This window comes from Populus alba, chromosome 6 (genome assembly GCF_005239225.2).
Source record: "Populus alba chromosome 6, ASM523922v2, whole genome shotgun sequence".
Classification (NCBI taxonomy): Eukaryota; Viridiplantae; Streptophyta; class Magnoliopsida; order Malpighiales; family Salicaceae; genus Populus; species Populus alba.
Genome location: NC_133289.1, coordinates 20,495,838 through 20,510,233, shown reverse-complemented (window position 1 = coordinate 20,510,233; position 14,396 = coordinate 20,495,838). Strand labels below are relative to the sequence as shown.

Below are 14,396 nucleotides of genomic sequence, written 5' to 3'. Positions count from 1 at the left end.
CTGGAAGTAGCCATCTATCAATTGAAGAAGGGGAGAGAGTGAAATGAAGTCAGCAATATCATCAACGACAACACTCTTGAGCTCAAAAAATCTGAGCCTGAAGCTCCATCTAAATCATTCCCCTTTCTCTCGCTTGCCCTCTTTCCTTTTCCGCTCAAAATCGAACAGCCACCTCCCTTCTCTCCTACTACGTAACAACAGCACTCACAACCAGAAATCCCAAATCCACACTCCAATAATGGCTTCTTCTTTCATGCCCGAGCAAGCCAGAACCCCTCCCGCTCTTCCCTTGCCCGTTCCTCCTGTCACCAAGGCACGATTTTTTTATTCATTTTTTGATTTACTTACTTCTATAATTGACTTATTTTTGCTTGCTGTGTGATCTGATGCGATGTGCAGTTTAAGATTGGGCTGTGTCAGTTATCGGTGACGGCTGATAAAGAGAGGAATATTGCGCACGCTCGCAAAGCAATTGAAGAGGCTGCTGCAAAGGGTGCCAAGCTTGTTATGTTGCCTGTAAGCTTTCCCATTGAGCTTTGTATTTTTATTGCTAAATTAAATTATACGCCCTCGTAATCATCATGTAATCATGTTTCTTATTACTCAAGGAGTGTTTTTGATGTATAAAAGTGGTTAGATGGAGTTTTTTTTTTTGAAGACAGAAAATTCTGGCTTTCATGTTTGGTAGAAAACTTTTCAACTGATGCTGTGGGTTTGTTGTGTTTATTACAGGAAATATGGAATAGCCCGTATTCGAATGATAGTTTCCCAGTTTATGCCGAGGACATTGATGCAGGTGGTGAGGCGTCTCCTTCTACAGCCATGCTCTCTGAAGCTGCTCGTCTTCTGAAGATCACAATTGTGGGTGGCTCTATACCAGAACGTTCTGGGGACCGGCTGTATAATACATGTTGTGTCTTTGATAGTGACGGAAAGTTGAAAGCCAAGCACCGGAAGGTACACATAAAAGCATGATGAGATATTGAATTCAAACTTCACTTTAGTATACAGGCAGAGAATAGTGATTTTACTGAACAGTTGTCTGATGCTATTTGATCATGATGACAATCTATTAAGTCATTGTTTGTGTGTAACTGCAGATACACCTTTTTGATATTGACATTCCTGGGAAGATCACTTTTATAGAATCAAAGACTCTAACAGCAGGGGAGACTCCGACCATTGTTGACACAGGTTTTCTGCTCCTTAAAATTCAATTTTCAAGTCTGAGAATTTATTACACCTTTCTCAAGTGCCTGTTGAGATAGCATATACATTCTGATAAAGATCTTTGTCAAGGTTCAGTGACAAAGATTCTTACATTGCATTCTGGAGCACTTCTTTTCTGGTTTTCAATTGTTTCCATTGAGATGCCCTTGTGCTCATGAAGTTTAGAATTCTTGGAATCCCTTGGGTATTCTTGATTGGTTTGACTTCTGCTCTAACTATAGTGCAAAGTCATATCTCTTTGGTTTCGAATGGTCTTGTAAATGTATAATTGAAAGAAAAAAAAATTGTGGTATGTTGTTTGTGGATTAGCCTCCTGAGATTAACAGTTGAACGCAAATACCTTTTCCAATTAAACTGTTGAACGCAGCTTGGCCACCACTTCAAATCATTTGGTTCATGCTCATGACTCAGTTGATGACTCCATAGTATCTCATTCCGGATTGTGGTTCCTTTTGAACAGCAAGTGCTGTTCAGGAGTCCTATTGGAAATGCAAGTCTCCAACATAATGTTTTTGTTTGTAGAACATAAGATAAATGAGAATACATAGCAGCAGCCATTAAATTGCTGTTCTTTTTTTAATGTGCAGTAGCAATTCTTATATTCAAGTTTTTTGTTGATCCTGTTCATCTGTTTCACACCTCCATTCTCGGTTGAGACAAACACCCTATTGTTATTGTTGTTTTGTTTTCTTGGGATTGGGAAGTTAATCATGGATTGGGCCTTGCAGAAGTTGGTCGTATTGGTATAGGAATCTGCTATGATATTCGTTTTCAGGAACTGGCAATTATATACGCAGCAAGAGGTTTGTTTCTTCCTTCAGTTGACCAGTAACATACTTTTCTTGTTCTTGTTGATCTGCCTGCTGATAATGAAATATTTGTTGCAAGTAGCATAATTTAGTAATAGAACTCATGATATCTATATATTAATTTACTTGCAACTGTAGGAAACCTCTGTTTTAGTAATACTGGGTAAGTTGCGAGATCCTTCTTCCCTCCACTAATCAGTAACAATACTTTATTAAAATCAAGTCCTATATAGAAGTGCTTAAGAGGTCTTGGATCAGATCTAGTCATAATACTAGCATACTATTATTTCCAGGTCTACTAGTTTTTGCTTCTAAATGTACCTATTGGCATCTTTTATTACACAACATCTCTTACATCTATTGAGTTTAGCAAACTGGGAGAAAAAGTCTAGCACACTCTAAGTTGCTGTGTAATAATTTTTCTTATCCTAAATGTAACATTTGTCATGTTCTTTTACAATTATATCTCTTGTTTCAGCACTTCCATTGACGGTCAAAGATATGACATATTTTGGTTTTACATAGCTTTGTATGGTGCATTCTGTAAGGCTATCAGCTTTAATATCATCCTTCATATCATCTTCAATATCAACCATCTTATCATCTTTAATATCATCCATCATTTCTCTGTTGTGGTGTAGGCTGCTAGTTTTTTGAAAATTCTTGCCCTTCCGACAATTGTCAGACTTTAATGCTGCTGATCATGTTGATTGTTGAGTTTATAAATAGACCGAACGCTGACAGTAGCTGCCTTTGGCACCAGGTGCTCATTTGATATGCTATCCTGGGGCATTCAACATGACCACTGGACCATTACATTGGGAGTTATTGCAGAGGGCAAGGTACTGCTTTATTTACATGGTCGAGTATATCTGGAATTATTCCTGTGTACCCCAGACAAGTTTACTGTATGCTTTATTTCTAGACTTTTTTTCCAACATGAAGTTTTGAACTTTCCCTTCTGAGAGCTGTCCTCCCTTCTTTGATAAGCCAGTGATCTTCATGATAGAAACATAAAAGAGTGTGATGTTTGCTATTTTTTAGTTCTAGATTATGGTTAGGGAATCTTGCTGATTACTACCTTCTCATTTCATTCACAGGGCTGCGGATAATCAGGTAATGTATCAAACACACCTTTTTTAATGTGGAAATTATAGAGCTTCAAATGTTTCAATATCAGTATTTTGAACTTTTGTGCTCTTGTAAAGGTTGAAGCAATACCTTGCATGCAAATTCTCTCCCTCCCTCCCTCTCCTTTTGATAAAAAATAAGATTATTTTGAATTAAAAAGTAAAACAGAGCATGTATTTACTATTTACAAGATGGAGGATTAGTCATCCCCTAAGAGGAACAGAAACAGAAGACAATTTTACATGATGAACCGATGATTTTTAAAAACCATTCTTAAAACCAGAACATAATTACAAAATCACCTAACATTGGTTCCCCTGCCAGTAAATACATGATCTTCGGATGATGCCCTCCTTCTAGTGGTTAAATTGGTCACTGCATCAACCTCTTAGTCTGTGCCTTTGTGGTAAAATTTGGGGCTTAACTATAGTGAGATTGAGGTACATGTAATTATTAGATTTTGTAATTGCTATTCCGGGCAGCACTCTATTGCCCTAGAAGATTTCATTTCAGTTTAAGGTGGTGTTTGGGATTATGGTAGCGGTTGCTATTCAAAATGTTTTTCGCTCGGAAATGCATTAAAATAATATTTTTTTATTTTTTTTAAAATCATTTGATCACCGGCTCATCAAAACGATCAAAAAACATAAAAAAATAATTTTAAGCAGAAAACAAATTCAGTTTTTTTAGAAACGCCGTTTGGAACACAATTCCAAACGGCCCCTAAACTGCTCTTTCCCTTTTCAGTATCAGTATTTGTTGTTCCTGGAAAGATTAAAAGTAACATAAATGAGGGTGAGAAACTTAAAGGAGATTCATGTTATTATTACAGGCGATTGTTGGCTTCAATATTGGTTTGTGTAAAAATATAGAAGTGAAACATTTACAAGGACTGCATGTGTGCTGTGCTTTAGTATCGAAATGTGAATTTCCTAACATTTTGCGACCTATTTTCTTCATTGCCAGAAAGCAACCTTCTGAAAGAATTTGCAAGTTCTCTAATGCAACACTACATGTTTTCATGAGTTTGGTTTTTTCACTAGAAACCTGTTAGGAGTTTCTCACAGGTGCTTCTTTTATGGTAACTTCTAAATGACAGCTATATGTGGCAACTTGTTCACCTGCTCGTGATGTTGCAGCTGGTTATGTGGCCTGGGGCCATTCCACTCTTGTAGGACCTGTGAGTAATTTCATCATTTCTTCATTCTATTGGTCTATTTCTGCAACTAAGCCATTCACAAAAAAAAACGATATGAGTTACAGTTTGGAGAAGTTCTGGCCACCACTGAGCATGAGGAGGACATAATTATATCAGAGATTGACTATTCACTACTTGAAGTGAGAAGGTGACGTGCCTTCCAATATTGCAGATTCCCATTGTTTCCAGATGTTACCGATTAATTTTCGTTTGCTGTTTTTCTCTTTATATTATTGTCTTGTGTTAAAAACATTCAGGACAAACCTCCCCCTAACGAAGCAACGAAGAGGTGATCTTTACCAGCTGGTGGATGTTCAGAGACTGAAAAGTGACTCTTAGCAATCGCTGAAAGACAGCTACAGAGACTGAAAAGTGAGCCTTGGCGATTATCAAAAGACTGCTAAAACAGATGAAAGTTCCAGGAACGAGTTATTTAGTGGAAACTATTGGAGGCCTCACCTCGTCAATGTCGTCTTTGAAATTGTATTGGAGAAAAGTTATGACTGGAAGTTCAAAATAATTCCCAAAAAACACCGCTACTCGCAAATTTCGAAGGAATAAATTCCCCTGTTTGTGCTCTTGTTAATTAGAGAAGGTAGATGGCTATCCTGATTATCCCTGATAAGTGGATATTGGAAAGGAAATGAGGATAGATTTGCACTAATCATTCCCATATAATTTTGCTGCAGTTTGAAAAAAACAATATGGCTGTAATGCTAGATCCCTATAATTCTCCACTTGGTCCACATGCACGGTTTCAGCTTCATCCTCTGTAGCTGCTTCCATGTCTTCCCATTGTTGACATTCCCAATCTTCATCCCTTCCTACTTCAATAATAAACAGTTGCCTCCTTTTGCACCTGTGTTTATTATTCTGCTTGAAAGTGTAGCTGGCATTGGGATTGGGTGGTGACTTGTAAGCGGAAAGGAAAGGATTTAATAGAGTGTTTTCCATATTCCATCTCAGCTAGTTCTATTGCCTCATTCAACGTTTTCGGTCTCCATTTCTCCACAACATGATAAAAGAGAAAACTGTTTGGTTACTCTTCTAATATAGAAGGGACGAAGATAATGAAAATAGAAATGTGACTATAAGGGTTTGGTTGCTCTTTTAAGATAGTAGAGATAAAGACAAAGCCTGGTTATAGGTTAAAAAATGATTATTATTATAGTTTAAAAACCTGATTTGGAGTTGACTCGAGAAAGGTTCAAGTTACGAGTGGGGTTAATCGTTGATTTGGGTCAACGTAAGTACAAAAATAATTATTATTATAGTTTTAAAACCTGATCTGGGGATCAACTCAGGTTAAAGCCCAAGTCACATGTTAGGAGAGTCAACTTAAGTTAATTTGAGTCAATATAAAATAAAAATAATAATTATTATAATTTTACAATTTGATTTGAAAATCAACTCGGGGCAAGAATAAATTATTATTATTATCATAATTTAAAAGTCGATCGAAGCAAGACTCATATCTTGAGCTAGAAGGGTTAACATACAAATAAAAATTGTTATTATTTTAGATTTAAAACTCGACTAGAGAGTTCAACCCGAGATAAGGTTCATGTCATAGTTTGGGAGGGTTAACCTAGCTAACTTGATCATTTACTCAAAATAAACTAAAGAAAAATAATAATATCTAGTTATTTTTTAAATATTAAATTTAGCAAGAATACATATTAAAAGTTAAATTACTTTTTTTCATATTTTATTATGTTTTGTTCACTATAATTAGGGGCGGAGACAGGGGGTGGCAAGGAGGGGCTGGGGCCCCTGCAAGAAAATTGTTTTTCCAGCCCTTCCTTGATAATTTATATGATTTTAACTAAAATAATAATACAACTGAAATCTTGTCCCTTTTAATTTTATCTTTAGGCTCTGCCCCTGACTATAATCAAATAAGATATAAAAATAGCTACATTTTTTATACTTTACTACTAAACATAATTTTATCTCTATCATTTTTTCTATCTTATTTTTTTTGTTCTTATTATGTTTATGTATTTTATCTTCAGGCAATAACCAAACATAGCCTAAAGAATGGTAAAAATAACGTTCTTTGGGCACATTACAAATAATATTTTTACCATTTTGTCCTTCAAATGAAAAACTTCATAGGCTAATGGTTAAGGTTTAAGGGTAAAAGTATCTTTCTAAAGGGATTATTTTGATATTTTTAAATTAATAGAGAAAAAAAGGTTTTTTACTCTCTAATTGCCCAATAAAATAATAGTTATGCCTTTAAAAGTAAGAAATTATTGGGCTAGCATGGAGTGTTATTTTTGTATTTTCATGTACAAGTGCACTTTAAAATCACTTCAAATTGATTGAAAGACAGATCCTAAGTGGAACCCACCATCATCAACCCCTGTATTCACATTACCAACCCTACGACTCTGAGGTTTGGAATTAGGCATAGGCGTGCTTTTTGACAGGAGAGCCGTTACCTACTCGAACATCTGTTAATATTAAAAATAAATTAAAAAAATATTATTTTAATATATTTTAAAAAATAATTATTACTATACTTCAATATTTTCTAACTAAAAAACCACGACTGAACTTAAAAATAAAACAAATGGTAACTTAAAACTAATCTTAAAAATATATTTATTTTATATTTTTATTTCTCGCATTATCACCAAACTCAGCGTGGTGTGAAAACATTTTGCACGCACAATTAAAAATTGGATAAAAGACAAAATATAGAAAAGGATAGAACGTCCTTCCCTTCAATCTTATCAAGTTGGGCTTGTGGGAAAATATTTATTCTAAAAACAAAATAAGAATAACGCTAATTTTATAATATTTTTCTTTCTAAATTCAAAATTTTTTAAAAAAAAATCAACGAATTTACTTGTAAAATCCACTTATTGATATTTTTTTCAAGAAAATATACCCGGTAAAATAAACACTAGACATTAGGCAATAACAAATCCAAAGCTTGAGTTTGAATTTTTTTAATATTCAATAAATAAGCTATGTGTTTAATATTATGATATATATTATATTCAATAAATAAGCGTGTGTTTAATATTATGATATATATTATTTTTTTAAAATATTTTTATTTTTAATATCAACCTATTAAAATTATTAAAAAAATATTAAATTAATATATTTTTAAAAATAAATACACTTTAAAAAACCAGTGCACTTTCAAACTTTAAGGCCATGTGAGAATATATTTGGAACGATATTTTTAAAAAACTTAAATTTATTTCTATTTAAAATTAATTTTTTATATTTTTAATTATTTTAATATGATGATATTAAAAATAATTTTTAAAAGATAATTTAATATATTTTTAAATAAAAAATAACTATTTCCACACTTCCAAACATTTTTTATATACGAGTTTTAAGAGTTTATTTTTTTTTCATTTCAAAAATATTTTTGAAAAAATTTAATTTTTTTATTTTTTATTTATTTCAAATTTTTTTCTTTTGTTATTTCAGACTATTTTAATATAATAATATTAAAAAAAATTATTTCAATATATTTCTAAAAAAAAAATATTTTAAAAATTTACCCCACAATATCAATCATGGGCTACAACTTCCAAGTGTGAACTCAATTCAATCCCAAAAGCGAGTACAGGAAGCAGATTTGGACATTCGGCACAAAAATCCAAAGAAGGTTTCCTCTTTCACACTACTCATTATTATTATTATTATTATAAAACAACAATAATAATAAGATTAATATATTTCCAATTACTATATATATTTGAGGAAGAAGGGCGTGTGTGCTCGCTCGCTGTCTTCTCTTATCCCTCGTCATTTCATTTATCAATCAATCTCTCTGAGTTACAGCGATGGGGATCACCGGAACTCTGAGTTCAGACCAGCTAGACTCGTTCAATTCGCAAGGATATCTTGTGATTGAATCATTTGCTAACCCTGAAGATATCGAATCCATGATGAAGAGGATGGATAAGTTACTTGATGATTTTGATTACACTAACGTCTCTGTTTTCTCTACTAAGAACCAGGTTTCTCTCTCTTTTCTCTCTCTTTTTTAATATTATTTTACAAATAAATAAACTCTGATGTTGTTGTTTCTGTTTTGTTTCAGCGAAAGGTTACTGATGATTACTTCTACCAGAGTGCTGAGAATATTTCTTTTTTCTTCGAAGGTATAATTTTATTATTATTATTATCTTTTCGTTTTCTTTTTGGAGATTAAATTTTTGGGTTTTTGATTGCTTAGTTAATGGGACCTGTCCTGTCCCATCCTTTTTTGTGCCATTCTAATTAATCCCCCGTGTCTGCTGTGGTTACAATCACAATTTTAGTGTTTTTTTAGGTTTAGATTTAGAGGGTAGACAATTGATATTTGTGATATTTGGCAGAAAAAGCATTTGGGGATGATGGAAGCTTAAAGCAACCAAAGCAACTATCTATTAACAAAGTGGGGCACGGTATGCTGTTTGAAAATTGCATCTGCTGCTGTTACTTTTTAATGTTACACCATGATGCTTCTGGAAGTGGAGTTTCTTTATAGTACTTGTAGGAACAATATTAATATTGCATTTTCATTTGTTCAGAAAAAAAAATGGTACTAATGTTGTAACATGTGGGATATACTTCGTGCAGCCCTCCATGAGCTTGACCCGGTGTTCAAAGGCTTCTCTAGCTCTGAGAAAAGTTCTGGTTTGTTATCATCGTTAGGTTACAAGAAACCAGTGATCATTCAGTCCATGTACATTTTTAAGGTACACTAATAATATTTCTAGTGCTGACAGTTTCATTTGCTTTGTCTTTTTGACAATTCTTGACTTTTTATCTAGTTTAGCTAAGGCCTAATTATGGAAAATGGCCTTACTGCTTGTTGGCATTATGGTTTCCTTGGATTTTATATCTTTACACTATCAGGGTCTTTTACGAGGTAGCATAGCAGATTTGTGTGAAGCAAGCACAGCAATGTTTTAACTTGGTCAAAACTTGATTTTTTTGAAAATATTTTCTTTTCTTAACTAGGTATTCTTTACTTGCTGGGATTGCTATTGATTGCAAAATTTAAGGAATCTAGCATGGAAAAAAAAGCTCTGAATAATTGTTAGGGTTCTGTGCTGGATGCTATATGCCATTGTATAGGGTAGGGTCTAAGAGTAATAGTGGGATACTTTGAAATATAGTTAATTTTAAAAGCTAAAAGGTTTATAGTGAATTTTAAGCTCTGAATTTCTGCAGTTAAGGCTGATATGATACTAGAGACTGCTGTAGTAACCCTAATATTTTATTTTATTTTATGAATCAGTAACCCTAGTATTTGAGTAGCCATTGTTGGATTGGTATGATGAACTTAGAAGACTTCAATTGTTTTTTATTTTAAATCTTTTTAAAATTGATATCCTCTGTTTCTTGTAAAACCTGGGTTCTGTTGTTTGTTGGTGGTGTTGCCATTTATGACTGTTGTGTTATGTTTTGAATACTTTTTACCCTCAAGTTAATCAAAGGCATTGTTGTTTTCCTTTTCTTTTCACATGTATTTGTTTTGAAAACTTTATAAATGACCTGCATTTAATTTGTTCTCTGTATATTACATGATGTAGCAGACTTGAAATTCTTTGGCATACATAGTAAAAACTGGCGTTTATGATTTTGCTGTATTCCTAACTTTGTCAATTGTTTCTTGTTTTTGCTTTATACACTCACATTAATTATTATATTCGTGAAAAATGTTCATGCATTTGTAAGATGTGACATCTAAACAATTTTAACTTCTCATTTATTACATTCTCTAGTATTTGCTACATTTACATTGGATCGTGTCCATAAATAATGTTAATTCTGCTATTTTTTGGGTTGCAACTATTCCTATGTTTCAATGTTTTTGACAAGGAACTGACTTCTTTTAGTGATTGGAGCTGGGTTTTTCAGATGTTTAGAATGAAAACATTTGCTACTGGAGATTGATTTAAAGTTAAAACTTTTTTATTTCTATTATTTGCATCTAATACAACGAGATTGTTTTAAACTACAACAATGTGAGTTTTTGTTGTATGAAAGGTAACACTGTTCTTTTCTTATTTTTTTTGAATTTGCTGTCTGAAAATGGCCATCATGGCAGCATCTCTTCAAGTATGCATGCTCTTGCCATTTCCTGATTTTTAAGTGCATGAAGTAATAAGGTATTTATTCACAGCAACCAGGTATTGGAGGTGAAGTAGTGCCACACCAGGATAATTCATTTCTGTATACTGAACCAACTACTTGCACGGGGATGTGGCTGGCTCTGGAAGATGCAACTCTACTAAACGGTTGCCTTTGGGCCATTCCTGGATCTCACAAAAGTAACTCCCTTCCCCCATTTCGCTTCTGTCTTGCAAGAAGAATAAGCCTGTTAGAATTTTCCTTGTCTAATATTTTTGTTCTGCTCTGTGGTGTCTTAAGATGGCTTGGTCAGAAGGTTTCTTAGAGGGGAAAATGGGGTGTACTTTGATCAGCCTTCCCCTTCGTATGACCAAAAGGATTTTGTGCCTATAGAAGTGAAAGCTGGTTCTTTGGTTCTCATTCATGGCGATCTTATCCATCAAAGGTAACTTAAAAGGAAATGTTGCATGATTCATTTTCCATTCGATGGATTAAAAAATATTAATTTTCTCCAAGGCTGATGTCCTCGAAATCTCCCTTTTCCCTTTCTTTGTACGTGTGGGGAACAGTTTTGAGAATCAGTCCTCGAAATCAAGGCATGCCTACAGCTGGCATGTGGTGGATACTGATGGCTGTAAATGGGCGCCAGAGAATTGGTGAGTGAAGGATCTGGTTTATGTTTCTCTTTTCTTTTTAGCATCTACAATTTCTAATTTGAGTTCCCTGCATTTCACTGTTTGTGCTCTGTTTATCTTTTTCATCCTAATAATTTGAAAAGGTTTCTAAAACTTAACTTCGCTTTTCTTTGTTGAAGATGACATCATCATGCTCCTTAACTACTAGAACAACAAATAATTCTTGATAGATTTTAAGTCTTTTCTGAATGTTTGCCTGCACTTAGTTTTCACGTGGAAGTACTTGAAAGACCAGTAACAGTGTCTTTATTGTGAACTTTGTGTTGTGGCTCTACCAAAGAAAAACGCTAACCTATTCTTATATTTTAGGAGCTTCCTTCAATATGTCCCAACATGTGTAGTTGCATCTATCACTTTCTTATTTTGCAGTTAAATATCAACTAGGTCTTTCTGTTACAATGTGCCATCCAAACTAACCAAACTTATACATGTGAACGGCCCATGAATTTTAATTTTCTTCTTTAAAATTAAAAATACCTCCTCTTAGGAACTTAAAACGAAGACATGCACATGATTAGTCCTTTTCTGTGTGTTTTGCAACCCATGACAAAAAGGGTGTTTAACCAATCAATCCTAATGGAGATTTCCTTGAATTAAGGACATAATAGATACAATTAACGTGCAAGGAAATATTGGAAAGATGTGTGTTTAATCAATCAATCCTATTGGAGATTTCCATAAATTAAGGACATAATAGATACAATATTGGAAAGAACTCAGAATACAAGGACGGGTTGAGTTATTTATACAAAGAAAAACTTTGTGCTGTCAATGGTGTATTGGTGGTATCCATATATGCCCTTTTTTGGTCCTTCCCGTTGAATCCCATTCATTTTATTGTTCTGGAATTAGGATGGAGAGTTAATATTCAGTCATTGCATGGCTAAACTTTTACTCGTGTATGAGCTGTTGGATTTCTTAAGAAGATAGCTCTGTTCATAACATCCATTTCTTGGCTGTATGTATCAACTATTGGAAGGATTATATTGATTGACTGTTTTCCAATAAGAGCAAATTGGTAGCAGATGATTTAGTAATGAAGTTTTTTTTTCCTTGCTCAAAATGTCTGAGGAAATCAACTATTCTTTAAATCTTATTGTGCCTGTGAAGGTCTTTTGTGCGACAGTTCCCTTTTGATATAACGAACCATTCCTTCATTCTAAACCACAGTTCCTTTTGCCTTCTTTAGAAACAGGCTATGAGTGGACTAGTTTTAAAACCAGTAGTGTTCATACTTGACTACAGAGCTCAAAGAATCCCAAGTTTACACCACTTCATCAGCTGTGGCACTTTGCTTTAGAATGATTTCTAGTAGAGTGCTTTCGCACCCCCACCCTGCCAACTGCTTGCGTGTGTGGTCTAATGATTTGGTGCTATGATATTTTTCTCAGGATTAGAAGAAAAGTGGAGCCCGAGCCTCTATATGCATCTTGATCTTGCCTAACAGATAAGAGTATGATCAAGTTTAATAAAGTTGTCGTGTGAATTTCAATGTGCCTTTCATATTTGCTTGTCTGTAACATGTAAAATCGGGTCTGTGAGACCATAAATAACTTGTTAGCCGTTACTCCTGCTGCTATTCAAATATTTCTTCCAGAAGCAGGTTGCACTTTTTCTTCTGATTTTAGATTAATGTTGATTTCCGGGACCAAAAACTGAGATCTTAAGACTATTAACAAAGCAAGCAAAGAGTTTTAGTCAAAAACCAGTATTGTCAATGAGGGTTTTTGATTTGTTCTTTGGATAATGGAAGGACAACAATCTCGGTGATGTGCTGATACTCCATGGTTGCTGATAAGGAGGATAGAAATAATAGAAAGGAATAAATGTCGGCAATCCTATTTCCATAAAAATCTTTTTATTAGATTTTGTACAGTATATATATATTTTTTACATGAAGCAATTGAAAGTCTTTATTATTAATTAGTTCTTTTATATAATTGGAAATATATTATTATTTACCCCTTTATTGTTTTCTAATTAAACCTTTTATTAAGTAATTGGAAATATATTATTATTATTATTATTGTTATTATAATTAATATATTTCTAATTAAATCTTTTATATAATTATTACTGTTTTCTAATAATAATAATAATAATAATAATATAAAACCAATCTAATTTGTCTTTTTTTCCCTTATTTAAATCCAACCAATATCAATTGATAGGTTTGGAAGTTCTTTCTTCCAATAATTACAATATGTGGTTTGGAATAGTCTCTGGTTTCAAAAACCAATTAATTAGTTCTGACCCGTTTTTCGTGTTTTTATGACCGGGCTTAATTTAATATTATTTTATTCTAGAAATTTGCTTCCTTTCTCGTAAAAAAAAAAAAAAAACGGGTTCTTCTCTTATCAATCTTTTATATTATCTGATTTTTTTATTTTTTAAATTGAAAAATCAAAATAATGTTTTTTAAAAAAAGAAAAAAATGGACAAAAAGGATTAAGTTACATGTAAATTCTAAAACACATGGACTAACTAATAATAACCTGTTTTTTCATATATAATATCTTTATTCCTTTTCTCCTTTCATGCGTCTTAACTACTTAATGAAGAAAATTCTAGCCCTACCAATTCAAGTACCAAATCGTTTTGAAGGATTAAATTATAACTAGATTTTAAAATATATGAACTAATTAATAATAATTAGTGCAGAGAGATCGATCATCTAATGCATTTTGCAAAAAGTCCTATTTAAAATAAGAAAAGAATAGGAAAATAAAATACTGGAGAAGCAAGCCCTCCCCTCTACTTCTTTCAAGCAAAAGAAGAAATTTGGTGTCAGGTAGAAAAGTCGAGAGCCAGATTTTTTGAGTCCTAAGGAGCATCGCCCTCGAACATAACTTTTCTATACTGATAGATTATGCAAGTGCAAGTCTTTATGCAGGCAGACACCATTGTTTTAAACAATAGTGACAGCACAGACAACACCACTCTCAATGTAAAACATGCGCATCTTTCAATATTTATAATTTTTTAAACATGATTATAAATTATAAATATCTTAAATCCCCGGTTAAATAAAAAAAAGCTTCTTGGGTCATAAATTTATACTCCCCATATTTTTTTACGTTACAAGACTTTGTCTTACATTCTTTCTTTTATATTGCAAGATTCAATTTCCTCTTACATTATTTTTTTCTGCTATTATTATTGATGGTAAGTATCGAACAATCCCTCATTATACGGAGGACTTTTTTTTCAAGAGTACTCAAATCCAAGCATGAA

General features: G+C 33.1%; 2 protein-coding genes across 2 annotated transcripts; both read left to right on the top strand.

Annotated features, from left to right (window-relative positions):
• On the top strand, nucleotides 1-4,954 carry LOC118030745 (omega-amidase, chloroplastic). Its single transcript, XM_035034975.2, has 10 exons — nucleotides 1-313; nucleotides 400-516; nucleotides 733-957; nucleotides 1,101-1,194; nucleotides 1,959-2,033; nucleotides 2,803-2,881; nucleotides 3,140-3,155; nucleotides 4,270-4,350; nucleotides 4,434-4,516; nucleotides 4,626-4,954. The coding sequence occupies exons 1-10, from the start codon at nucleotides 44-46 to the stop codon at nucleotides 4,705-4,707; spliced, it is 1,122 nt and encodes a 373-aa protein (XP_034890866.1). The 5' UTR covers nucleotides 1-43; the 3' UTR covers nucleotides 4,708-4,954.
• A 3,152-nt stretch (nucleotides 4,955-8,106) lies between these two features.
• On the top strand, nucleotides 8,107-12,761 carry LOC118030744 (phytanoyl-CoA dioxygenase). The gene is made up of 8 exons (XM_035034974.2): nucleotides 8,107-8,363; nucleotides 8,447-8,507; nucleotides 8,724-8,792; nucleotides 8,968-9,086; nucleotides 10,520-10,667; nucleotides 10,768-10,912; nucleotides 11,037-11,123; nucleotides 12,554-12,761. The coding sequence occupies exons 1-8, from the start codon at nucleotides 8,187-8,189 to the stop codon at nucleotides 12,594-12,596; spliced, it is 849 nt and encodes a 282-aa protein (XP_034890865.1). The 5' UTR covers nucleotides 8,107-8,186; the 3' UTR covers nucleotides 12,597-12,761.
• The last annotated feature ends 1,635 nt before the right edge of the window (nucleotides 12,762-14,396 follow it).

What these genes read in the sequence shown, in the direction of transcription:
- LOC118030745 (XM_035034975.2), top strand. Translation starts at nt 44, where the DNA reads ATGAAGTCAGCAATATCATCAACGACAACACTCTTGAGCTCAAAAAAT. An exon ending in CCGTTCCTCCTGTCACCAAG is followed by an intron (nt 314 to 399) that starts GCACGATTTTTT and finishes TGCGATGTGCAG; the next exon opens with TTTAAGATTGGGCTGTGTCA. An exon ending in ATTCCACTCTTGTAGGACCT is followed by an intron (nt 4,351 to 4,433) that starts GTGAGTAATTTC and finishes TATGAGTTACAG; the next exon opens with TTTGGAGAAGTTCTGGCCAC.
- LOC118030744 (XM_035034974.2), top strand. Translation starts at nt 8,187, where the DNA reads ATGGGGATCACCGGAACTCTGAGTTCAGACCAGCTAGACTCGTTCAAT. An exon ending in CATTCCTGGATCTCACAAAA is followed by an intron (nt 10,668 to 10,767) that starts GTAACTCCCTTC and finishes TGGTGTCTTAAG; the next exon opens with ATGGCTTGGTCAGAAGGTTT. An exon ending in GGCGATCTTATCCATCAAAG is followed by an intron (nt 10,913 to 11,036) that starts GTAACTTAAAAG and finishes TGTGGGGAACAG; the next exon opens with TTTTGAGAATCAGTCCTCGA.